Here is a 25,633-nt window from a genome sequence, read left to right as displayed (position 1 = left end):
TCAGTAAATGCTTTTTCAAAGTTAATTTTATTTATCAGATTGTTACCAGGGAATTGTGAGATAACTATTTATTCAATCTCCCTGGAAAAAACAAGACATTCAATTAGAAAATGAGAGTAATATTTAAATTAGTGTATATTTGTTTTATTATTTGTGCCTGTTAGAGATACTGGTTCTTGTTTATAAATAACTTTGTGAAGTGGAATTTAGTAAATCTGGAACCCATGTTTCTATGTCTTAGTTGCTGAAGAAACCAGGTAGATTTGATCACAAAGTAGGGTTTTATGTGAATCTTCAGCTAAGTACTATTTGATTTGCCCTCCTATCATATTTTTGATGAATAACCTCTTAGTTCAAAAATAATTGTTTTTCAACTGAGACCTAACAAATAGAACAGTTCAGAGGTAGTTTAAAATTTTCAAAAAGTAGGTTGTCACCACAAAATTCATTCTACTTTTTATCGAAACAAAAGCTTCAAAGATGTCATAAGAAATTAAAGTTTTTTCCCTTCCACTTCTTTTTCCTTTTTTTAAGTTTTTGTCCCCCTTTAACTGAAATGTGGAATAAACCTATTTGTAAATTTTACTTATTTTAGGATGGCAGTATAACACATCAGATTTCTAGGCCTAATCCTCCAAATTTTGGTCCAGGCTTTGTCAGTAAGTATAAATCTAATCAGTTACGTGTTCTCTGGGGATTGCTGGTTTGCACTATATTTGTGTTCTTCTAAAATCTTGGAGTTAGTGTAGGTGTGTTATTTGAAGTCAGAGTGCCCTCAATCCTTTATTAAATATCACTGCTGCCCTATTAGGGTCCTCTTCCTCAAGGCATGTATTTCATTGCTTTTCCTTCTTTTGTGCATGAATACTTAGGGTTAGAGATGAGTATTTTAATACAGAAAAATCGTCTCCCCGTTCTCTTCAGTGCTGCTGCTCTTTTTGTGTATAGACTGGGTGCTTCACAGTCTGTGGCGTGAAACCACTTCTTTTCTAATGACTGACTGTGCCAGTGGCAAGGACACGAAATGGGAACAGCAAAGGGCGCACGCTTAAAGAGGAGCCGGGCTTAGCAGCGTGGTGTGAAGAAGTCAGGGATGCAGGATGCTACCACATCCTCCTAGTTACCTTCAGGGGTCCCACGGTGCTTCAGGATAGCATTTAAAGTTCTCCCCAAACTGAACCTTTCTGAACTCTCCAGACTGTCTAGCTAACTTTTTTTTCACCGTTATTTTTCATTTTGCTCACCTCTGCTCTCCTGGTTCCAGAAACCAGAAAGGCTTTCCTTGCGGTAGGTCTCATTCTACCAGAAGCAGAACTTCTGAAATCTTGTGAAAAAGCCTGTTCTAGAACAATGCCCTGCAAATTTAGTAGATGAAGATTCAAGTTCATACACGGACGGAACTTCTGGGTTTAAGAACAAACCCAAAGTCCAACCTTTTGAAATTCCCCTTTCATTAATTATTATAATTTGAATACATATTTGCCTTAAAAACAAGTGAACTACTATAACCAACTGGCTTTTTCTGGCTTTATTGTGCCCATTGACTTTGGGTGGATTCTTATTGTATGACGATATTCTGTTATCATTGATGTAATTTTTCAGCTAATGTCCTTCTTGGAATTGTATTTATTCATTTCTTTGTCTTAAAGTGAGTCAAAATGGTATATTCTGAATTTCACAACATAAGATGACTTTTTTTCCCCTTAACTTGGCATCAGTGAAGTAAAGTGCCCTCAAAGAATAAAGTAGGAATATTGCTACAAGATGAAGAGATATAACTGGGGAGATATTAATGACAGTCATACAAGTGGAAAAGATTTTACTTGGTTAATGGCTTATTTATAGGAATATAAATGACAAAATTCTTAAAAATCATCAGTTTTTTTAACTTACAGATTTCCGTTATAAAACAGACTTCATATTGGTCCTTTATAAAACATTCTAGGTTCTTTCCCTGTTAGTTCAGGACATGTTTTCACTATTTAGAAATAGGGGAAACCTTATAAACTTTGGACAGTTAGCGGGAAATGATACCTGATCCATGCTCTGCACCTTGGTAGGCTGTGTCTTACTTTGTCTCTTCAAAATCTGTAATGTTGAGTTAATCAAATACAAATGTAGTTTTATTTTAGTTAATAGTGGCGTTTGGGTTAGAGAATTCGATAATTTAGTAGATAAAAAGTATCCTATCAGATAAGTCTTCTGCTTCTCAGAGATTGGGTTTATAGTATTTAAAGGTATGAGGTTAGCCTGTGTCCTCTAAGAATATGCATTCTTTAGTTTTCTTAAATATTTTTCTAAAATCTTCTACTCTATTAATTGCATTATGGTCTAATATTTAGTATTATGTTTTCACAATACCTATGACAAGGTCATGGTGAAACTGTTTCCTTACAAAATGGATTTGTGTATCTTGTATTGGACTCTTTAGAAAATTAACACAGATGAATTTTAATCTTTTTCCTCAGATGATTCTCAACGTAAACAGTACGAAGAATGGCTTCAGGAGACCCAACAGCTTCTTCAGATGCAGCAGAAATATCTTGAAGAACAAATCGGCGCGCACAGGAAATCCAAGAAGGCCCTTTCAGCTAAGCAGCGTACCGCCAAGAAGGCTGGGCGAGAGTTCCCAGAGGAGGACGCCGAGCAGCTCAAGCACGTCACCGAGCAGCAGAGCATGGTTCAGAAGCAGCTGGAGCAGGTAACACAGAGCCTGCTCTCGATTAATCATGAATGGATTTGGTTGGTGGTGAGTGGCACGCAGAAGTGCGCTGTCAGAAATGACAGCTCTCAGACCTCTTCGTGGGGGCGTGACTGCCCCAGTCCTTGCCCCAGAGTCACGGTCACACAGCACGCACTGCTGCAGGCGCCTCTGACAAGCCGCGTTGTCCCAGCCCTGACGTAGAGGGACTGTGGCCGTGCTCTGGGAGGAAACCCTGCTGGAGCTGATAGAGCGGGAGGAATTGAGGTGCTCTCCCTGCACTGAGGGGTCACCTTGCACTCTTCAGCTTTCCTGGAGACAGCACTTGGGGAGAGCCTCGGTTTTCTGTCAGTACTTGGAGTTGACCTTTGTCTTGCCCTGTCTTTGGGTCCCTAGTCTCTAGTGGAATTTCAGATGGAGCATTTGAATCATTCTGGAGGTTATTTTTTTATACTATGTTTTTATTAGTGTTCCCTCTCAGTATTTTGATCTTAATATACATTGACTGTAAAGGACTCGTTCCTGAAATACAAGACCAGGTTGTTGTTATCTTCCATTATAGACCTGATGGTTCTCAAAATGTTCATGCTGAAATAGCAGTTATACTTACAAAGAGATAAAACTTGAGCTTTTTATTTAAAAGAAGAGTAATAGTGTTTAAAATGCATTAAGGGACCTCTTGGTATTTACTTGAATTAAAAAAAACTTAGGTTCACCCAAAACCTGGGCGTACACGTACGGACAGCATCTCTAACATAGTCACCAAAAACTGGGACACGCCCCCCCCCCCCCCCCACCCCCACCCCCAACCATCCTTCTGTGGTGAATGTTTGGACAAAGCGTGGTACATTCGAATGATGAAATACTTATTCAGCAATCAAAAAGAATGGAACTGCTGAAATACACCATAGCTGGGGTAGATACAGCAAGAGCATTGTGCTGAGTAAAAGAAGCTAATCCCAAAAAGTTATATATTGATTCCATTTATGGAAAATTCTTGAAATGACAGAATTACATAGTTGGACAGTAGTTTAGAGCTTGCCAGGGCCTAGAGCTGGGGGAGGAGGATTTGACCACAGAGGGGCAGTGGCCTGTCTCTTGGCTGTGGTGATGGCCACACTGGTCTCCACCTGTGTTGAAATGCATAGAATTATACATCAGAAAGGTCCATCTTGTTTTTGATTGTCAACATAAATTTTATTCTCCAAGTTAATAGTAGAAAAGAGCAGTTTGATTGACTTGGTGTAGACATCACAGAAGAGCTTTCTGCATAGGGAACTTAGTCACATGCCCTGTCTTACAAGGGGGTATCATCACCACTTTACACAGGAAAGATTGAGGGCAGGAGGAAGGGGGCTGACAGGACGGTTGGATGGCATCGCTGACTCAATGGACACGAGTTTGAGCAGGCTCCAGGAGAGAGCGAAGGACAGGGAAGCCTGCTGTGCTACAGTTCATAGGGTCCCAAAGAGCCGGACATCACTTAGCACCTGAACAGCAACAGGTAAAGAATCTGCTGAGTCGTTGTGGAGATAGATGCGATAGCTGACGAGGCATTTTATCTGCAGGCTATGTTGTTGATCTGTCATTAACTCATTGAAACCCTATGTTCTGTAGCATGCCAGGCTCTCCTGTCCTTGACTGTCTCCCAGAGTTTGCTCAAATTCACGTCCATTGAGTCCGTGATGCCATCTCGCCATCTCCTCTGCCGCCCCCTGGCGATTACAGTATGATCCCCTTGTTTAAAACTAGGACTCTTCCAGAGTGAGGTTTCATTTCTTTCTGAGTTTAGTTTCTGGGGCCATTTTTTACTGCAAGTAAATATGCTTTTAAGGATTCTTTTATAAATTATTTTTAGCTTTGTTACTGCCTTCTGGTATATGTCTATAAATTTTTTATGATGAGGGCCTAGTTTTTGCATATACGTGGATCAAATCCTGCTTAGATATTAATGCTGTACTTGGAGAATGGGACGCATCATCTGTTGGCAGCAATCCAGTGTCATCTCTTTAACGACGTGTTCTTAAGAGAAGTGTAAAATGTCCTGGGAGAGGCCTGGCTCAGTGTCTTCTGTATCCAGATCGTGTTCTGGGTGCTTGTTGTGTGTTCATTCTCCTTCACCAAAGTCCAGTGGTGACTTTCTCAGTTCTAGTAGGAAGCCAGTCAGGAGAGAGAGGAGAACAGGTAGGAGTTCCAGCCACTGGGAAACAGGCCCAAACGATGTGTGCAGAGAATATGCTGGTCGGCCTGGGAACCTGTTGATAATAAGTTGAAAAGCTGTCAACATTTGGGTCAGGGCACGAGTCCAGTATGTGGAGAACACGCGCATCTCGCAGCCCTGTCTCCTGGCCCTGTCTCCCAGCTCTCTGTGTGAGGCGGTGTGTCCTCAGGACATGGCTTGCATCTTTACCGAGGTAGTCCCGAGCGTCTGCCCCCGAGGCCATCACGGGTCTGGGATGAGCTCCCTGACACAAGTCAGCCGTGGTGTTAGGAGCCTAGTAGGAAGTGTTCAAAATACCACCCCAGAGCGTCTCCGTATTTCAGAAATGATACCCATTTAATTTCAAGGAGTTTTACCAATCTAGTCTTTTTAACATGGATGGGAGGGTGTGGTATGCATACTACTAATTCATCTTATTTTTTTAACATGTTGTACAGTTTTGTACACTTAAATGAAATCTTAACATTTAAATGGTTAAAGTTTGAGTTAAATCTCATAAGTAGTCTAACCTTATGTATTAATGTAACCTCTAAGGCATCACGATTAGCTGATTCCTGTATAACCTTTGTTTATGGTCTTGGTTTTGTTTTTTTGTGTTTTTTTTTTGGTCCACGGCATATAGTTTGTGGGACTTTAGTTCCCCAGGCCGCAGCAGCGAAGCGTGTGGAGCCCTGGCCGCTGGGCTGCTGGGGATCCCCTAGTGTCTTTTTTAAATACTTTAAAAAGCTTATGACTTTCGGAGTAAGATTTTCTTAATATTATTATCAAAAAACGTTTTTCAAATTTGTTTTTGGTATTTCATATTTAGAAACATCTTATTATCAAAAAGATTGGCAGTTTTTAGTTGAGTTTTTTGGAGGGGGGTGATGTTTGCCATTGCCTAATAAGCGAAATAATTTTGCCTCTACAAGATCTAATTGCCTTCTGTGTCACCTGCACCCTTATCATCAGCCAGTGTTGTGTGAAGCCTGTAGTAAGTACATATATGATGAGCAGGACTGACTTCTCTGATTCCAGATTCGTAAACAACAGAAAGAGCATGCCGAGTTGATTGAAGATTACCGGATTAAGCAGCAGCAGCAGCAGCAGCAGCAGCAATGTGCAATGGCCCCCCCGCCCGCCGTTCTACCTGGTGTCCAGCCCCAGCCGCCCCTGGTTCCGGGTGCCCCCCCACCTGCCATGAGCCAGCCCAGCTTCCCAATGGTGCCCCCGCAGCTGCAGCACCCTGCAGTCATGCCTGGCCACAGCAGCCCAGCCAGAATGCCCAGCTTACCTGGGTGGCAACCTCCCAGTGCTCCTCCTCACCTCCCTCTCAACCCTCCTAGGATTCAGCCTTCAGTTGCCCAGTTACCAATAAAAACTTGCACACCAGCCCCAGGGGCTGTGTCAAATGCAAATCCCCAGAGTGGACCGCCACCTCGGGTGGAATTCGATGACAATAACCCATTTAGTGAAAGTTTTCAAGAACGAGAACGTAAGGAACGTCTCCGGGAACAGCAGGAGAGACAGCGGATCCAACTCATGCAGGAAGTCGACAGACAGAGAGCTTTGCAGCAGCGGCTGGAGCTAGAGCAGCACGGCCTGATGGGCTCGGAGCTGAGCAGCCGGCCACCCGCGCCCCAGCTCCCGTTCTACAGCTCGGACCTTCCTCGCGACTTCGTGCCGCCCCCGCGGCCCCTCCCACCGTCTCCGCAGCACCAGATGGGGCAGGCGGTGCAGCCCCAGAGTATGCAGCAGACGTCTCTCAGCTCACCCCCAACCCCAGGTTTCCTGCAGACCAACGAGCGGAGGCAGACAGGACCGCCCTCCTTTGTTCCCGAGTCGCCCTCTATTCCAGGAGGAAGCCCAAGTTTCCACCCCGTGAAGCAGGTCCATGGAGGTCTTCCTGGGCCTGGCTTCCAGCCGTCCCCCGCGAGGCCGCCGTTCGCACCTGCTCTCCCCGCGGCCAGCAGCGGTCTCCCCGGTGGCCAGGACCCAGCCGTCACCCAGGGGCAGAGCTACCCTGGCTCGGCACAGTCACTCATCCAGCTGTATTCTGACATAATCCCGGAAGAGAAAGGGAAAAAGAAGAGGACCCGGAAGAAGAAGAAAGACGAGGACGCGGAGTCGGCCAAGGCTCCGTCCACCCCCCACTCAGACATCACTGCCCCGCCGACCCCAAGCGTCCCAGAAACTACCTCTGTGCCCGCCGTGCCCGTGCCCAGCGAGCCCCCGCACCTGGCAGGACCTGAGGCGGCAGAGCCCGCGGGCCCATCCCCACCCAGCGGGGAAGCAGGTCTGCTGTGCGCCGAGCCAGAGGTCCAGCCGCCTGGCAGGGACTTCGCACAGGGAACCCCAGATCAGCAGACCTATGCAGAGTCAGAGGTGGAGAAGCTCTCCGTGGAGACCCCTGCCGCTGCCCAAGAGGCAAAACTGGAGACCCCCGAGCCAGAGCAGGGCCCGGGCCGGGGAGCACCCAAAGCCGAGCAGCTCCCCGAGGACCAGGCTGAGGAGCAGGCCACAGCCGCCACCACCTGCCCTGCGCACAGCCCTCCCCGAGCCGCCGGTGCTCCTGCTACCAAAGGGGACTCGGGCAATGAGCTTCTGAAGCACCTGCTGAAAAATAAAAAGGCATCTTCCCTTTTAAATCAGAAACCCGAAGGTGGTTTTTGTTCAGAAGACGATTCTACTAAGGACAGCAAACTGGTTGAGAGGCAGAACCCAGCCGAGGTGGTAAGTATGGCCCGGGAAAACCACAGTGTCCTTTGTCCTCTCCTGTTTCACCTTATGTTTACAACAGATTAGTGCCAACCTTTTATAACCTTTTTATTATGGAGGAAAATTAACATGGACCTTGTGTTTTGATTTATACCCATAAATTATTACCAAGCAATAATTTATTATGTTTTTCAAAAATCAGAGATGTGTAGGGCAGTGCATTTCACACCTAACGTGTCCCATCAGCTGATCATTACCACAGTGAGCGGATCTGACGCAAGCAGAGGAGTGAGTGTCTGTGTGCCCTAACTGCAGACTGCGTGCAATTTCCCTTAACCTCTTCACAATAACAAAGTAGCTCACGCACCCCTGTAATGCAAACTGGGGATCCATTCTGTTTCAAAGTGTTAATACTTCATGTTACACACACACGGTCTTAACGTGTAGATGTTATTTTACCTTTTTGGTTTTCCATGCGTCAGTATTTTTCCGTTTTTTAGTTACAGAACACTGGATTTGCTTGTTCATTTGTGTGCAGAATTCCCTTGTAAATATTTCTCTATAAGATGCCATCTCCTGCATTCCAGGGAATTTCCCTGAGATACTTCCCCGGCACGTTTTTCGGCGGTGGGAGTGTATCTAGTTGTCTTCCTTCAAAAGCTGCAGTGCCGTTGCTGTTGTCTTCATAAGCTCCCTACAGAGCTGCTCAAATTAGACTTTGTTTCTTTTTTTTTTAACTGAATGGAATGGACTTGTGAATTTAGTTGTCCACGTGTGCAGTTGTTCATGGAGCCTTTCGTTTTGCAAGTATTGGCTTACTCTTTGTTTTCCTTCTTTGTCTGATTCAGTAGAGACTGAGTGCTGATTCCAGAGACTCAGACATGAATTCTGTGGATTTTGGTGGTGGTGAGGTTTTCAGTCGTATTTGTCATCAGCCCAGAGGCAGTTTTGTTGCCGCTCAGTCAGTCGCCTCCTCTGGCCCTGGGAATCCTGGGCGCCTTGCAGCCCCTGAGGGTCTTAGAGAATTCACACCTGGCCAATGTCTTTGTCTTTCAAAACTCAGTTCTAGAATCATCTTCCCCCGATACTGTCTCAGCCCAGCCACCGAGTGCCCGTGTGCTCACGTGCAGCGTCTCTAGTACCTCTGAATGCAGGTGACTCCTAAAAGGTATAGACTGTACCCGAGCCCCCTTCTGTCCTCCGTACCTAACACAGTGCTCACCACAGAGTCGGCACTCGGTGAACTGAAGTTTGGCGTAACACCACTAGCAATTATGCGTAAAAAATGCTGCTGCTGGGTGTTGCAGTGGAACAAGGGCGAGGTCAGCTCGTGTATATATGTGTATAAACGTGTGGACCGTGTCGCGTGTTTGTCCGTCTGGGAGGCAGCAGGGAGCAGGGCCCTAGGTTACCAGAGTGATGCCTTCTTAACCACATTCCAGGGGTTGCACTGCACTGAGCACTGGCCCTGAGATAACACAGGCACAGTTATTACTCCCGTTTTACAGACGGTGAAATCCATTTATTTCTAGTCACGCTCAAGGCGAAACTGTTGTGGCCGTAGTTGGACAGCCCCGTCTCCCTCTGTGCCGAGACTGTCTTCCCTCACAGAAGTGGCCGTTACCTGTAGTGCTGGGGCGAAGCCTTTGCTGACGTGGAGCGATCACCCCTCAGTTTGCGTTAAGTCCGTGTTCCCTCTCTTTCCACGGTGCAGCCTGGGCAGGCCAGGCTTTCTGTGCCTCGGGCTCCTCACCTGTAAAGCAGGACCAGCAGCGCTCCCTGTCACTGGAGGATGAAGAGAGTCAGGATCCACCCTGTGCCTGAGGCCTTACAGAAGGCCGTGCACACCTGCGACCATCTGGTGGCCAGGCAGGAGGAGTGTGACATTCTAGTAGGCGCAGAGACGTGACCACACACAAAAGCTGCTTGGATGGCTTTGTCCTTACTGATAGATAAGAATGAGAGAAAGCAACCTAAATCCAGTATTCTAGTTACTGATCTGATGTTTCCATATATATATATATCTGAATGTTACACAGATTTTTTGCAGCCATTAAAGTTTGTGCTATGTGTGAATGTTTAATGTCACAGGGGACAAACCACATACCAAGTTTAAAAGAGAGCCACCAGAATAAAGGAATATTGATAACGGTTCATTGTGTTCTTATCATGATATGTGTGTGTAAGCATAGATGAAAGATCGGAAACATTAAAATGTGATCTGTTTCTATCTCAGGCAAACTTTTGGATAATTTTTCATCTTTTGTGTTCTTCTGTAATTAAAAGTCTTCTTTGAAGTATAGTAATGGCTGGTGTTTAGGGTCATTGTGAGGACAGGAGAATTCTCTTAGGCACTTACAGGGCCTGACCCTGCACATCGAACAAGCAGCTGGATGATGATTCTCTTATAAGCCAGTAAGAAGTGCTTGGGGCTTCCCTGGTGGCTCAGTGGTAAAGAACCTGCCTGCAATGCAGGAGACCCAGTCCAATCCCTGGGTTGGGAAGATCCCCTGGAGAAGGGAATGGCAACCCACTCCAGTATTCTTATCTGGGAAATCCCATAGACAGAGGAGCTGGCAGACTGTGCCCCATAGGGTCGCAAAAGAGTCAGACAGGACTTAGTGACTGGAGAACAACAGAGAAGTGCTTGGGCCTTGCTCCGTACTCGTCCCCATGCCATCCTTGGGGGTCAGCCTCACCTAGGAGCTGTTTAGGAAGTGGAATCTTGTACCCCCAGCACCGACGTACCAATCAGAATGTGTTTTTAACAAGATCCCAGGTGATTCACATTCACGCGGACACGAGAGGCATAGCTGTAGGCCAGGGCCCTTGGAACGTGAACGTGCCGGAGTCCCCTGGAGGGCCTGGCAAACCACTGGCCGGCCCCCCGCCCTGGTTCACATCCAGCAGGTCTGGGGTGGGACCAGAGAATGTGCACCCGTCCTGGGGGCTGCTGTCTGCCTCTCTGGGGACCTCCCCTGGAGAACCTTGGATCAGCCCTGGGGTGGGCACCGTGTGCCTGCTGCCATAGCCTCGTTTGTATGAGCTAAGACTTGTTTTTGCGTTTTTAACGGTTGAAGAAAATATGCAACAGTGACATTGCCCAACCTGTGAAAATTATGATCCTCAAGGTTGGTGTCCATGAATTGCAAGTATTTTATTAGCCCAGAGCCAAACTCATCAGTTTACGGGTTGCTGTAGTTGATTTTCTGGTGTCGGGGCAGAGAGTGGAGTGTTTGCAACAGACGGTGTATGGCCTGCAAAGCAGAAGGTATTTGTTGTTGTCCAGTCACTCAATTGTGTCCACTCTGAGACCCCATAGCCTGCAACACATCAGGCTTCCTTGTCCTTCACCATCTCCCCAGGTTTGCTCAAACTCATGCCTGTTGAGTCGGTGATAAGATACTCACCTTTTGGCCTTGTACAGAAAAATGTTGCCATCTATGCATGATGTTATTAGACTACATTCTGTAAACCCCCGAAGATTCAGTGCAGAGCACATTAAAGTAAGTCTAGGAACTGTACTTGCCTGTAGCCAAGTATTGAGTGTCAAGTTTAGAAATAAAGGCTCCTAAAAAGAGTCCTATTTCTTTAAGGTATTGATAGCACTGCCCTTAAAAACTTCTTTCATGCCTAGTTTATTCTTAGCCTATTGTATACTATTCTTAGTAAAGGAAAGGCTTATTTGTTACTGTGTAGGTCTCCTTTCAGTGGCTCGAAGTGTGCAGCGGTTGCTAGTCAGTCAGATGTGTGGCTGTGAGCTCACTGGAACGAAGCACGTTGTCTGCTTTCATCGCTCTCTGAGGCTGGCTGGGCCTCTCTGAGAGGCAGAGTCTGTGGTGCTTTTCTGGGCCTGGCAGTGGCTTCCACACACCTGTACTTCACCCCTTCCTAAGGCGAGCCCAGATAAGGTGCCGTGACCACCGTGCAGAGACTGGCACAGCCTTCGCGCGGGGCGCCTGTTCCCCCAGCCCCAGAACACCCTTTCCCAAGCCCAGAAAAGAGGGGGCTCCGGACTGTCAGCGGCTCCAGGGCAGGCGGGCAGGCCGGGGGTTGCGCGTCTCTGAAAGGGGACGAGCTCTGCTCTCTCGCCAAGCTTTGCAGCTGTTCTTGGTTTCCGTACCTGTGAGTCGTGTCTGAAAGTGGGGAATGCCGTTCTCATGAGGCTGGCCTTTTGAGGCCCCCATCTTCCCTCCTTAGCTTGGGGTACCCACCTGGGGAGTGTGTGTCTTAGGATGGAGCTGGGTTAGCAGGAATTGAAAATCAAGCACGTGGATGGTTCACTGCTTTCTTAACCTTTCCAATTACACTAGCAAACTTTGGGGGCTCAAGTGCAAGGTGGTTTTGGATGTGGCAACAACCAGTTGCCAAAAACAGATGGAGGAAGTGAAACCAAGAAACAGCGAAGCAAAAGGACTCAGAGGACTGGGGAGAAAGCGGCGCCTCGGTCAAAGAAGAGGAAGAAGGAGGACGAGGAGAGACAGGCTCTGTACTCCACCAGCGACAGCCTCACCCACCTCAAACAGGTGAGTCTCCCGGAGCCCCGGAAAATGTCAAGGAAGTGAGACGTCAGATGCTTTTTCAGCCCTATGTAACTCTCTTGGTTGCCATCATTTCCAAAAAGTAGAGGGGTAAGAGATATCTCAACAAGGAGCCTAATAGATTTCCTGTTTGCAAGCAAATTGCACCTCCTCTATTGGCACCCCAAAATTACTTTAAAATGGCTGGATTGTCGAGATTTACTTACACTCTAAGGGAGCAGCCTCAGCACCCAGGAAAATTCTGTCCTCATTCCTTGTGACTCTGGACACAGAGAAATGCAGGCGTTGGTCTCTCCCGTAGTAAAGTCCATCCTTACACCTTCGTGGCTGTCGCAGAAGGTGGGAGACAGCTGCTGAGGGGGCCGCTGCGGGTGCCGAGCCTCAGGTCCGCCCCGAGTCTTGCTCAGCTGCGAGAAGGAAGGTGTTTTCTTGCTAAATGCCTGGCAGCATCTCTTTAAGTCAGATGAGGATAAGGCTCATTTTTAAGTATATCTCAAAAAGATCCTGTAGTCTCTCTCACTTATTCCAGCATTTTGACACTTGAAATTTTTAAGTCTTATTTTTCTCAAGCCTTATTTGACTGAGTTGCCTTGGGTCTTAGGAAAATGGAGAAACACTTGTTTTGTTTACCGTGTACATTACTCTTAAATGTGTTTTTCAATAGCAGCTCTCTCTGCTCCCTCTAATGGAACCGGTCATTGGAGTGAACTTTGCCCACTTTCTTCCTTACGGCAGTGGCCAGTTTAATAGTGGGAATCGACTTCTAGGAGCTTTTGGCAGTGCCGCCCTTGAAGGGGTTTCGGATTACTATTCTCAGTTGATCTACAAGGTATGTTTCTCTGCCCAGGTGTTGCCTTGCCTCCTCTTTTGGATACCATAGCCTAATTGGTAGAGCTGGTCTCATTTTTCCATCTAGTTTACATCTGATCTTCCAAGTTCCATTTAAACTTGAGTTCAACTCAGAGGTTAAAACTTTACCAAGTAAAGTGTTTTCCAGTATAAACTTCTGAAATTTTTGTATAGGTCAGAATACGCACTGTGGAAAAACATCCATTATGTGTTTCTGTGATAGGGGAAAATACTTAGTGTCTTAGAAGTCTTGATTAATTCTTAAGATGAATCCGAGTTCATAGTAAATAGAATAAAAAAAAATGTAGTTAGGAATTTACCCTAAAAAATACAGTGAAAAACCCTGAAAAATGTGTTAAGTCTAATAATTTAGGTACAGATTGTGACTATGCATTAATCCTTAGGCTATTAAAATAATACCAAACTAAACCATGTCTATCCTTTGGTATGGTTTTTTTTTTTTAAACAAAGTTTTATGATAGGCTCATTAGATATTCTTGACTTCACATCCAACTTGTGTAAAGCGATCTTTTTTTTTTTTTTTTCCCCGCAAAAGTACTTGAGAGCATCATCAGTGTCCCTGGGGCGTCTCTTCTTCAGCGTTAAAGTCCTTCTCTTGTGGTGCTCTGTGTATTATCGTGGTCCGCTTTCCTCTCCAGTTAGAACCTCTCCTGACTCTTGTAAATGCCTTCTCTTCTGATGCGGGCTGTTCTCCACGCAGCCTCGTCGTCTTCGTGAGCTCCTAGGTCTTTGCAACACGTTGGCCTGTGCCTTGCACTTGGTCAGCGTGATGGTGTTGGTAGATCCCAACAGTTCCCGAGAGACAAATGAGTCAAATGACAAAGTGGTGACAAGCAGGGAGAACTGTTTGGAGGGAACTACGTTTCTAATGGCTCAATCCATTTAGTATTATTGCTACTCCTTTTGCTTCTTTTTGAGATTTCTGGACAATCCAGATGCTAATACCTAAGATACAAGTTGCAGTTATTGGAGCGGGATCTTAAATTCTCAAATTTTTTATAGAACTGGGGCATGTCTTAATTACTATTTATTGGTTGAATTTAAAGCTTTTCCTTCACTGGCTTTAACAGTGAAACTTGAAGTGAGTCATATAGAACTGAATGAGGCACAGTGTCAATTTGCTTCTTAATTTCAAAGCTGAGTACGCAAGCTGGGGAAAGCAAGCCTGTGGGTAGTGTGTCCAGAGGATTGTGGGTATCTGCTCCACTCAAGAGCCTCCTGGCCTGCACGTCTCTTTTTCTTCTTGGTGTGCACTTTAGGAATGAAGATGCATCTGATTACATTTCTGTAGCCTTGCTTCCCTGTGCTAAAAATTCACAGAACTAAGTTTTAGCAAGGTCGTGGCATATTTGCTCTGTAGCATATAATTTTAAAATTTTTTGGTCTCCTGCAGCAGAATAATTTAAGTAATCCTCCAACACCCCCTGCCTCTCTTCCTCCTACACCACCTCCTATGGCTTGTCAGAAGATGGCAAATGGTTTTGCAACAACTGAAGAGCTTGCTGGAAAAGCTGGCGTGTTGGTGAGCCATGAAGGTAGGAGGCCAAGCCCATGCATGCCGCTGCATGCGGCGAGATGGCAGTCAGGTTGGGGGGTTCTTCCCGCCCATCAGTTCGGCTGAACGTACTTGGGGGTTTGTGTTTTTACTTTTCCAGTTACCAAAAACCTAGGATCTAAAGGTTTTCAGCTGCCGTTCAGACCACAAGACGACTTGCTGGCCAGAGCGATTGCTCAAGGCCCTAAGACGGTGGACGTCCCTGCCTCGCTCCCAACTCCGCCTCATAACAATCAGGAGGAATTAAGGTAGGCGTTCCTTATTCTCAAATACTTTTTAGTTATTTCATTTATTAAAAAACGTTATTTGTGTTTGTATATAGCATAATGTGGAGAAGGAACTGGCAACCCACTCCAGTGTTCTTGCCTGGAGAATCCCAGGGACGGGGGAGCCTGGTGGGCTGCCGTCTATGGGGTCGCACAGAGTCGGACACGACTGAAGCGACTTAGCAGCAGCAGCATAGCATAATGTCTATAGGAAAGGCATGTAAAAACACTTAAAAGGTACAATTTGGTGAGTAATTTTCTTCAGAATTTAACCGTTATAAAACATTCTTACGACTAAAAAGAATTTGTGCATTTTAGAAATATCCTGATACAGGAAATTCAGCAAATAATCAAATAGACAAGAAAGCAGTGGGCCGTGCACAATATTCCATGAACAGTATTTCAAAGGTCATTGTCCAAGCTGAAGTTCCTCTGCTTTATTAATGAGAAAGCTGTGGGCCGACTGGGAGGCCTTGTCCAGAGTTAGGATCCAGGTCTCTTCCTCCTGCACCTCACTGCTGGGTTTGTGCAAGTTGTGAGTCAGGACCCGTGTGGTGGGCGGCTTCCTAGGTATGCGTGTTTAGTGCCCACCCTGCGTTGTTGAGGGACCCTCTCCCGTCTGAAACGCTGCTTCTCCCCACATCCTTCAGCACAAAGGTGTCTGCTCGGGGACGGGCGAGACCCCAGGCTCTCGGGCTGCCCTGCCACGTTTAGCCCAGGACACACTCGCCTTCCAGCCCCAGTTGCCTTGGTAATAACCTTTAGCTTCTGGTCTAGCCTCTTCTGTTTTTTTCACCTTAACTTGATCCATTAAGAAAAATAGAGGCCTCTGAAGCCCAAGGCCTTCAGGTTCTCACCCTTCCCCCTCTCTAAGTCAGCTGCAGCCGTGGGAGAGCTGTCTGCCCCGAGACTGGCCGCATGGGGGACGCACTTGCCCCTCTGCCTGCACACATGTCACTGGTCTCGCTGGTCTGGGACCCTGCAGGGCTGGGAGCCTTCTCTCTGTGCTGAGTTACAGATGGAGCATCTTCCTCCTTTGGCAGGTCTTTAAACTCGGATGCTGAAGCTTTAGTCAGAAGACATGTACATTTCAGTTACTTTATAGTTCAACACATTTCTTATTTTTTCCAAGGGATTTCCTGTTTGGCCTGAACTGAATCTGTGGCTTCTCGTGTTGCCATCACTGTGCACTCACAGTGAGTTCACAGGCGTGATAGGCGGGGCTGCTGCGGGAAGCCCCTGCAGTGGACGAGCCCATATGTCACATGTGTTTCCCTCCCTCTCAGGATGCAGGAGCACGGGGCAGAGCGGGACAGCCCCGACAGCTTTGTCCCCTCGTCCTCCCCTGAGAGCGTGGTCGGGATGGAAGTGAGCAGGTACCCGGACCTGTCGCTGGTCAAAGAGGAGCCCCCGGAGCCCGTGCCATCCCCCATCATCCCCATCCTTCCCAGCAACGCTGGCAGAGGTAGGGGCGCCCAGCGTGGGGCAGGGTTGGCTACTGCTTAAGTCTAGAAAAGGCTTAACACACAGCTTGTCCTTGCTGTTTTTTTAAGGCTTGGAATCCAGAAGGAATGATATCAAAACTGAGCCAGGCACTTTATTTTTCACGTCACCTTTTGGCTCATCCCCAAATGGTCCCAGGTCGGGTCTGATATCTGTGGCGATCACCCTGCACCCTACAGCTGCTGAGGTAAAGGTGGACTGGCTGCTTGACACTGTAGAAGAGCACCGGGCTAGGGCCGGCCGAGCCGTCCCTTCACACGCCTGCTGCTCCGAGCGCAACAAACCGATCTCAGTCGAAGCCGAGACAGAAAGGGCGGAGTGAAGTCAGAGCTTGCGTTGTTTTACTAAAGGATGTATAGACGGAGCACTCCTTAGAGAGAGATAGTGTGTGTGTGTGTGTGTGTGTGTGTGTGTGCGGAGCAATCCTTTGTGTGTGTCTGCAGAGCACTCCTTAGAGAGTGTATGCGTGTACGCGGAGCACTCCTTAGAGAGAGTGTATGTGGGTATGTGGAGCACTCCTTAGAATGTGTGTGTATGCGCGGAGCACTCCTTAGAGAGTGTATGCGTGTATGCGGAGCACTCCTTAGAGAGTGTATGCGTGTATGCGGAACACTCCTTAGAGTGTGTGTGTGTGCAGAGCACTCCTTAGAGTGTGTATGTCTGTATACGGAGCACTCCTTAGTGTATGTGTGTACGCGGAGCACTCCTTACAGAGTGTGTATGTGGGTATGCAGAGCACTCCTTAGAATGTATGTGTGTGTATACAGAGTAGTCCTTAGAGAGTGTCTCTGTGTATGCAGAGCACTCCTTAGTGTATGTGTGTACGCGGATCACTCCTTAGTGTATGCGTGTACGAGAAGCACTCCTTAGAGTGTGTATGCGTGTACGCGGAGCACTCTTTAGAGAGCAACCTTTTGATGACTGTTTTCGCACAGACAGTTAAGCAGTGAGGAACTTTATCATCCGCTGTGAACATGTTCCAGTTCCCATATCAGACATTAGTACATTGCTGAGGACTCTGTTAATTCTTGAAGGCGTGTTGTTGGCAGCCAGGTTCATAGTCACTGACGGGATGTTTCAGTTGTCAACAGAACATAGTGCCATGTTCTCGTAGATTAGGGCAGACTTCTGCCAGAGCTGCAAGAGTCCACTTGAAAGAAGCTTCTGACCAGCTGCAGAAACCATGGCAAGGCTTATTATTAGCTCATTGCTCGTGCTAAACGTCTGAAACAGTCTAGCGCTCTGATGGACACTTAGCGTTGATTGGAGCCCCTGTGCAAGGGCCTGTTTATAAGAGCCTGTTTGGATATGGGCCATCGCAACCCTTTCTGCTCCTAAGACTCTTGGGTCTGAGTAAGAATGGCCGGATTGCTTGCAGTGTGTGCGTTTGTCCCGGTGTGCGTGTTCCCACGGCGTCCTCTGTTCCTCTGGGCGGTAACGCAGCGTTTGCCTTTGTTCTAGAACATTAGCAGTGTTGTGGCTGCATTTTCCGACCTCCTCCATGTTCGGATCCCTAACAGCTACGAGGTTAGTAATGCTCCAGATGTTCCATCCGTGGGTTTGGTCAGTAGCCACAGAGTAAACCCAGGTTTGGAGTATCGACAGCGTGTATTTCTTCGTGGGCCTCCACCAGGATCTGCGCGCCCTCCCAGGCTAGCCAGCTCTTTCCACCTGAAGCAGCCTAGCACGCCGCTCCCTCCGGCAAGCAATGGTGAGCTGGTTTACGTGTCACTAACTCGAAACGCTTTTGACGCCAAAGTCACACTCCTCCTCTACAGTCTCACTTTGGTCTTAGCGATTAACAGGTCACACACCGGCGCCGGTCCTTGGTGGATTAAGCTCCGTGTGTTCTGTCTTCTGTGGTGACCTGACCTGCGGTGCCTGGGGATGCATTAGAGCCTGCGCCAGCGGGGCACTGGCTGTGCGCCCCCAGGCCTGTTCACCCCCCTGCCCACTTCACCTGCGTCCAGGGGCAGATAGGCTGTCCCGCCTGTGCCCTTTCCCTTTTCTTCCACGCCGTCTCCAGGCCCTTCTCTGCTGCAGGCACTATTCCCGCTGCCGCGAGGGATGGCCCTTGCCTCAGCCGTGCGAGGCCCCCCTCCCTGGCCTTGCCCCGTGTCCCTCGTGTCTTCACTCACCGGGCTCCTGCGTCTCGTTCGTGCTCACCTGCTGCCTGAGCCCAGCCACGCTCGGGCCTCACTGGGAGAGGCTGAGTCCTCAGCTCCGGCCACTCGGTCACTCTGGTCCGCCCTGCTTCTCCCCGTGAACCTCCACGCCACACGAGTGCTGCGCTCTGCGGGGACCTCGGGCCTTCTAATCCGGGTCCTGACCTAGTTTTTATCTTGGCCCCGGAATCTCTCTGTCTCTCTGTGACTTTCCTGTTGCTCTCACGTGAGACTCTGGTGCGTGAGCCTCTTCACGTTCCGTGAGACATTTCGTGTCATCGTCACCTTCGAGCAGAAGCACTCTCCCTCCCGACTCACTTCACACGTAGACTGGAGATGACACGCGTGTGTCTAGGGTTCACACGTAGACCGGAGATGGCGCTTGTATGTCCGGGGTTCACACGTAGACTGGAGATGACACGTATGTCCCAGGTTCCTTCTGCGCTTCTCCCAGCCCCATGTCCAGCCGTGTGAGGAGAGCTTCCTTTCCTTGTCCCCCAGTGTCCTGCACAGAACAGATGCCCCGCGGCCACGGCCTAGGAGACGGTTCTCAGGGAGCAACTGGAGCAGCGTGCCGCGCGCCGTGCCCGGCAGACGGGCGCAGTGCGCTGTGCAGCCAGCCGCTGCTCGGTGCTCGTCACTGACGCGCGCGCTCCGTCCCCAGGTCTCTCTGGACACACGGGTGCCGGCCTCGGCGTCTCCGCGCGCGCGGCGCTCAGGCCCCAGTGGTGCTGTCACTGCAAGGTGGTCATTCTGGGCAGCGGCGTGAGGAAGTCGGTCAGAGACCTGGCCCTCGTGAGCAAGGTACTCGGGTGTTCCTTCCCTGACCCGCCGTGTCCTGGGCGCTGCCCTCTCCCGCGTCCGCAGGAGCCCGTTGACAGGCCCCGTGGATGCCTCCTCCTGGAAGTGGTGTTGGCACATGTCTGATGTGCTTGGAGCTGCAGCAGCCTGTTCTGCAGGATCCTAGCAGAAGCACGGACTTTTAAATAGAGTGAAATATGGAGAGTTTGTTAATGTGTTTTCTCTGTGGCTAAATTATTCTATGCTAAATATTGGCTTGTAGTTACTTTTTTGCTACATTTAAGAATAGCAGCAGACACTGCTCTGTGTGGATTCCCTCTCTGTTGAGTTTTGACTTGTTGAGCTGCCTCACCCTTCTCTTTGCTTTTCAGGGTTCCCGAGACTGCCCCAGCAGAGTGGAGAGGGACATTGTCTTCTGTAGTAACAACTGCTTTATTCTCTATTCATCAACTGCACAAGCAAAAAACTCAGAAAGCAAGGTGAGATGCAGACTGTCTCAGTCCGAGTCTAACTTTTTAACAAGCAGTAGTGCCCGGTGTAATAAAATTCAAGCTAAGTGCCAAATAAATTTAGACTGCAAAATATACGAGCCTCGAAGAGAGAAGTTGTTTTTTTCACCAGATAGTTGCTTATGTCAGTGTACAGCGCTGCCTGCTGCTGGATTTTTGGCGAGGCTTGTCTTTTTTTCAGAATGGTGCTGGATGGGGGGAACTTGCGGGTTTGCTATTGATTCATTTAGGATACTTTATATCTAAACGGAAACTAACCGGGCTTTTGTCTCAGCTCAGCCCCTTCAGTGGGAGCCTGGCAGCCTCTGAGAAAAAGTTAATATGACTTATTGATAGGGATATCTTCCTCATCTTTCACATATATACCCATTTATTAAGCCTAGGATTAACAAACAGGAATTTCAGAGGGTGGGACAAGCTTATAGAAGATTAAGTTCTCATTTGGTTTCACAAAGAACACTTTTTCATTTCTTCATTGTTGTAAATTACATCCGCTCCTGTGGCAACACTGAGTTTTCGGGCTTTATGATGATTCAAACAGGAGGATCCAAGGACGTTTAAGCGCAGAACGTTCTCCAGAGTTAAGTCTTTGTAGAGAAACCCTCCCCCCACCCCGGTCAGTACCTGACAGGTGCATGCGGTGCGCTGGACGCCCCGCGTCGACATCTGCTGTGCATGCTTCCTCACCACTCGCCTACAGACCCACACACGCTGGCAGAGCTACTGCCTGGCTTCTTGTTTTAGGCAGAAGTGCTTTCGGAGCTTTGGGATGACTCTTGAGAGTGTGTTTCTTGATCGCACAGGAATCCGTTCCTTCGTTGCCGCAGTCGCCTGTAAAAGAGCTGCCTTCCAAAGCGTCGCATCAGTACAGCAACAACATCTCCACGCTAGACGTGCACTGCCTCCCACAGCTCCAGGAGAGAGCCTCGCCCCCGGCGTCCCCTCCCATCTCTTTCCCTCCTGCTTTTGAAGCGGCCAAAGTGGAGGCAAAGCCTGATGAGCTTAAGGTCACAGTCAAGTTAAAGCCTCGGCTGAGAACTGTCCACGGTGGGTTTGAAGACTGTAGGCCGATCCCTAAGAAGTGGAGAGGGATGAAGTGGAAGAAGTGGAGCATCCACATTGTGGTCCCCAAGGGGGCCTTCAAGCCCCCCTGCGAGGAGGAGATAGATGAGTTTCTGAAGAAGCTGGGCACCTCCCTGAAACCCGACCCTGTGCCCAAAGACTACCGCAAGTGCTGCTTCTGCCATGAAGAGGGCGACGGACTGACGGACGGGCCGGCGAGGCTGCTCAACCTCGACCTGGACCTGTGGGTCCACCTGAACTGTGCACTCTGGTCCACAGAGGTCTACGAGACCCAGGCTGGTGCCCTGATCAACGTGGAGCTGGCCCTGCGGAGGGGCCTGCAGATGAAGTGTGTCTTCTGCCACAAGACGGGGGCCACCGGTGGCTGTCACCGGTTCCGCTGCACCAACATTTATCACTTCACTTGCGCCATTAAAGCACAATGCATGTTTTTTAAAGATAAAACTATGCTTTGTCCCATGCACAAACCAAAGGGCCTCCACGAGCAGGAGCTGAGCTACTTCGCCGTCTTCAGGAGGGTGTACGTGCAGCGCGACGAGGTGCGGCAGATCGCCAGCATCGTGCAGCGCGGCGAGCGCGAGCACACCTTCCGCGTGGGCAGCCTCGTCTTCCACGCCATCGGCCAGCTGCTCCCGCAGCAGATGCCAGCCTTCCACTCGCCCACGGCACTCTTCCCCGTGGGCTACGAGGCCAGCCGGCTGTACTGGAGCACGCGCTACGCCAACCGCCGCTGCCGCTACCTCTGCTCCATCGAGGAGCAGGACGGCCGCCCTGTGTTCCTCATCAGGGTCGTGGAGCAGGGCCACGAGGACCTCATCCTGAGCGACTCCTCACCCAAAGGTCAGGCGCGTCCCTGCAGCCTGAGGCCAGTGGAGGGTTCGCCTCGCTGCTTCCCCGGGTCTCCTCACGGTTGTCTCCTGGCAGCAGGGTGGCTCTCCACTGACACACGCGGGTCCTGGCTTCCTCGTGTGCCCCCTCCTTGTCTTTGCCACACTCTTTCCAGACGCTCGCTAGACTCCTCTACGTCAGGACATATGTATAAATTCCAACAGTTTATAAAATAGATGGCTTCTAGGTAAAGGTTGCCTGTCACCTTAGGGACCCTCTTAACATCACCTAGAAGGTGGGAAAAAATAAAGCATATTGTATAGATTGTCTAATCTCACTAGCATCAGATACTAAATTTAGAGCCAGAAATGAGATGCTTAGCTTTGCCTCTAGGTTAGTTATGCCTAGATTGTTGTTGTCATTGATGGAGAAAGTGGTGTACAGCTGCTTTTTTTAAATAAGTTTAGTAGTAGTTTTTTTTTTTTAAAAAGAAAATGCTGTAAAGATAATTCCAATGAAATACCAATTTCAGATTTTGATTTAACTCTGAGAGGAAAGGATCTATCAGCAGGTGTTACTTAAGTGGATTAATCCTTTGAAAATCTGATACGCTGCGTGGTCAGCATGAATTTCAGTTATGTTAGACTTTACATTCCAGCTTTGTTTAATGCTCTGACCGTATCATATTCTTTCCCCCAAAACTTTATAAAAAGTCTTTAATAAAAAACTACTGCCATCCGATAGGCAGGTGATAACCTGCCCATGGGCTTTACTTGGATCCGGTAAGTCTTTGTGAGTGGTGGGTCTTCATTTTGCTTTTGTTTTTATATGGCATCCTTTTTCCTCTTTACCTAAGAGCAAGTTTGGTATTAGAAAATGTCTTTTTGTCCATATGTAGGTGTTTGGGATAAAATTTTGGAGCCCGTGGCCTGTGTAAGGAAAAAATCTGAAATGCTGCAGCTTTTCCCAGCCTATCTGAAAGGGGAGGACCTGTTCGGCCTGACCGTCTCTGCAGTGGCACGGATTGCCGAGTCAGTGAGTGCGGGGCCGCCCTCCTGTCCCGCCACACACATCCCCTAACACTGGGCGGGGTGGTCACTGTCCCCACACTTCCAGGGAGTGGCTTGGCGGGTGATGAGCTCCTGCCTGAGAGAAAACAGGCCTTCGTGAGTCTCCTGTGTCCGTATTGACATGCTGAGGCAGGTCACAGGACTCAGGGTGTGCAGGGCCGGGTGTCAGCCATGCGGTGGGGTGAGGCCCTCGCTCCTGCGGGGCGGCAGGTTGGTGCCCAGCATTCACATCCACTCCTGCCAAGGCCCAGGTTGGTCACTAGCACGTGGCTGGATTTCCTGAGCCCTGAGTTCCCTGACACCTGCATGTCACACACGTGCGATAGTTGACACGCAGTGCTCTTGGAAAGCTGTGTAGTTTGTAAGGCATTGTTTTCAAGAAAGTTGCTGATGGGCTTCCTGTGGAGGAGAGAGGCCCCCCAGAAGCCAGCGCGTGCTTCAGTCGCCCCTGCCCGAGTGCTGTGCCTCTGCCACGCCTCTCACGGACAGGGTCCACAGGAGGTAGACTGTAGAGAAGGCCTGTAACGCAGGCGATCTTGCGAGCTACCCTCAGGTCACCCCGACTCCCAGGACCCGACCACAGTGAGCTCGCCATGCAGTCAGGCTCTGAGGGCAGCGGCTTCTGTCCGCACAGAGCCCCGTGTGGCCGGCGTTCTGAAAACGTCGACACATTGTCGTCACAGAGTTGAGTTTGGGGCGTGCTCTGGCGGGTCTGTCTTGCCTGCAGTCTTGATCACGTGAGTTACCTGTCTGTCTCTGCTTCTCTCCAGCTCCCTGGGGTTGAGGCATGTGAAAACTACACCTTCCGGTATGGCCGGAACCCCCTCATGGAGCTGCCGCTGGCCATCAACCCCACAGGTTGTGCCCGGTCCGAACCTAAAATGAGTGCCCATGTCAAGAGGTTTGTGTTAAGGTATTTTGTTTTGACTTCACATAGTACAGCCCGGGGTTTCTAGGCCTCCTCCTGGTTTCTGTGCTTGATTCGTCTGCTGCTTACAAACCCCGCTGTCCCTGGCTGTGTCTGCGGCTCGCCGCGGACTCGCCGCGCTGCCCCGCTAGGCGGCTTCCCATGTGTGTGCCTGTCAGCACCAACTTGACCCGCCCGGGCCCATTCAGAGACGTCTTCAGTCTCCCTTGTGTTCTCCCTGTCGGCGTCCGCCGTCAACAGGCCTCACACCCTGAACAGCACCAGCACCTCCAAGTCCTTCCAGAGCACCGTCACCGGGGAGCTGAGCGCGCCCTACAGCAAGCAGTTTGTCCACTCCAAGTCGTCGCAGTACCGGAAGATGAAGACCGAGTGGAAGTCCAACGTGTACCTGGCCCGGTCCCGGATTCAGGTGAGCGGGGGCTGGGTGTCCGGGACAGCGAGAGGCGGGCAGGGCTCTCTCGGGGAGAAGGTGGGCGTCCGGCGTGTGAGACAGGAGGCTGCAGGCCGCGGGGAGAGACGCCCTGTAGGGAAGTGTTGTTTGAGGCCCGGGCGCTGGCTGCTCCATCTGCGGTCTCGGGACGCAGACACTGTTCTTCCCCAAGTGGGAGCTGGCCTCTGAACACGTCTTCACATTGTGCTGAGACCCGACGGGATGCAGGGAGCGTTGTATTCTCCATGCACGGGAGATGTGGCAAGCTCTCTAGGGCTAAAGGCGCTTGTGAAAAATACAAATGAAAATGTTTTCAAAAGGTGCCCCAATTTTGGAAGCCTTCTTTTCATGAAATCATCGTGTATTTTCTGATGGGTAGGTTGTGGAACAGGTAAATCATTAGTAAACAGGTAAAAAATCAGTCTCGAGGCTAACAGGCATTCAAGTTTACCCAGGTCACATTTCCTGAGGCGGGTCCGAGAACCCAGGTCACACTTCCTGAGGCGGGTCTCAGGACCCATGTCATACTTGCTGAGATGGATTCCCGGACCCAGGTCACGCTGGCCGAGGCGGGTCCTGAGGTGAGTCCCGGGACCCGGGTCACACTCGCCGAGGTGGGTCATGCTTGCTGAGGCGGGTCCCGGGACCCATGTCACACTTGGCCAAGGTAGGTCCGAGGACCCAGGTCACACTCGATGAGGCGGGTCTCAGGACCCATGTCACACTCGCCGAGGTGGGTCCTGGGACCCAGGTTCTCCCCCAGGCTCTCCCCCAGGCTCCTTGTGTTGCTTAGTGAGGTCACCACTCCTAGTTCTGTGCGTTGGCCTCAGTGTACACACCCAAAGCATCGTCAGGGCCTGTTGCCTTTTTTCTCTCTGAGGTTTGCTCCGATCCACCCCGGCTCTGCTGCCCTGTTCTGACCACCCGTCTCACCTGTGGGCACCATGCAGGCCTGCCCACCCCTCCTGTGCGGTCCCAGTCACAAGCCACGCTGGTCCCTCAGGTAGAAGGTGGCCTTCATGCTGTTCATCCATGATCTTCATGTGGAAATTTTTAGGATCTTCTGACTCACTATTTCAGTGTTTTAGCAAAGTGGGCCCGTTGCTTTCCCCAGTGGTGAATCCTTTCAGCCTAAAGCAGTGTGGCCATGAGTCTAAGAAATGTTTCTGTGCTGATTCTTCTGCAAAGTCCTGCCTCTGTTTGTCTCTACACAAATACTGGGTCCCTGAGATCGGGGTCTCGTGGTGTGGCCCCAGCCCCCCAGCAGTTTGCCCGGGTTGCAGGTTTGTGGTCCCTGGCCCCACCGAGCCTGGCCCCCCAGGTGGGCCCGTGATGGTCCTTGTGCCGCCGGAGAAGACTCCGTCTCAGCTCTGCCTTCTGCGTGGCCTTGTTTCAGGGTTCCTCGCCTTACTCTGAGATGCTTTTGCGTGGCGTCTGCACCTTCTCCTCTTCGTCTTTTCCTCTG

General features: G+C 49.5%; 1 protein-coding gene across 19 annotated transcripts in view; it reads left to right on the top strand.

The window, feature by feature from the left end:
• The window catches only part of KMT2C (lysine methyltransferase 2C), a 262,120-nt gene that overhangs the window by 230,548 nt on the left and 5,939 nt on the right, over positions 1-25,633 (top strand). For 10 of the 19 annotated variants that reach the window (XM_025291876.3, XM_025291882.3, XM_025291877.3 and 7 more), the window contains 16 exons: positions 596-659; positions 2,469-2,701; positions 5,940-7,634; positions 11,933-12,145; positions 12,825-12,989; positions 14,424-14,565; positions 14,686-14,833; positions 16,138-16,316; positions 16,405-16,541; positions 17,816-18,065; positions 19,184-19,323; positions 19,692-19,799; positions 20,633-21,752; positions 22,639-22,775; positions 23,581-23,723; positions 23,979-24,147. In XM_025291876.3, coding sequence (XP_025147661.3) covers positions 596-659; positions 2,469-2,701; positions 5,940-7,634; positions 11,933-12,145; positions 12,825-12,989; positions 14,424-14,565; positions 14,686-14,833; positions 16,138-16,316; positions 16,405-16,541; positions 17,816-18,065; positions 19,184-19,323; positions 19,692-19,799; positions 20,633-21,752; positions 22,639-22,775; positions 23,581-23,723; positions 23,979-24,147 — 5,043 coding nt within the window. Of the gene's footprint in view, positions 1-595; positions 660-2,468; positions 2,702-5,939; positions 7,635-11,932; positions 12,146-12,824; positions 12,990-14,423; positions 14,566-14,685; positions 14,834-16,137; positions 16,317-16,404; positions 16,542-17,815; positions 18,066-19,183; positions 19,324-19,691; positions 19,800-20,632; positions 21,753-22,638; positions 22,776-23,580; positions 23,724-23,978; positions 24,148-25,633 lie in introns of those variants that run through there. The other 9 variants (XM_025291897.3, XM_025291896.3, XM_025291892.3 and 6 more) reach the window with 7 other exon arrangements.

This window comes from Bubalus bubalis, chromosome 8, assembly GCF_019923935.1.
Source record: "Bubalus bubalis isolate 160015118507 breed Murrah chromosome 8, NDDB_SH_1, whole genome shotgun sequence".
NCBI lineage: Eukaryota > Metazoa > Chordata > Mammalia > Artiodactyla > Bovidae > Bubalus > Bubalus bubalis.
Note: the sequence above shows the minus strand (reverse complement) of the source record. Positions and strands in the feature narration are given on the sequence as shown.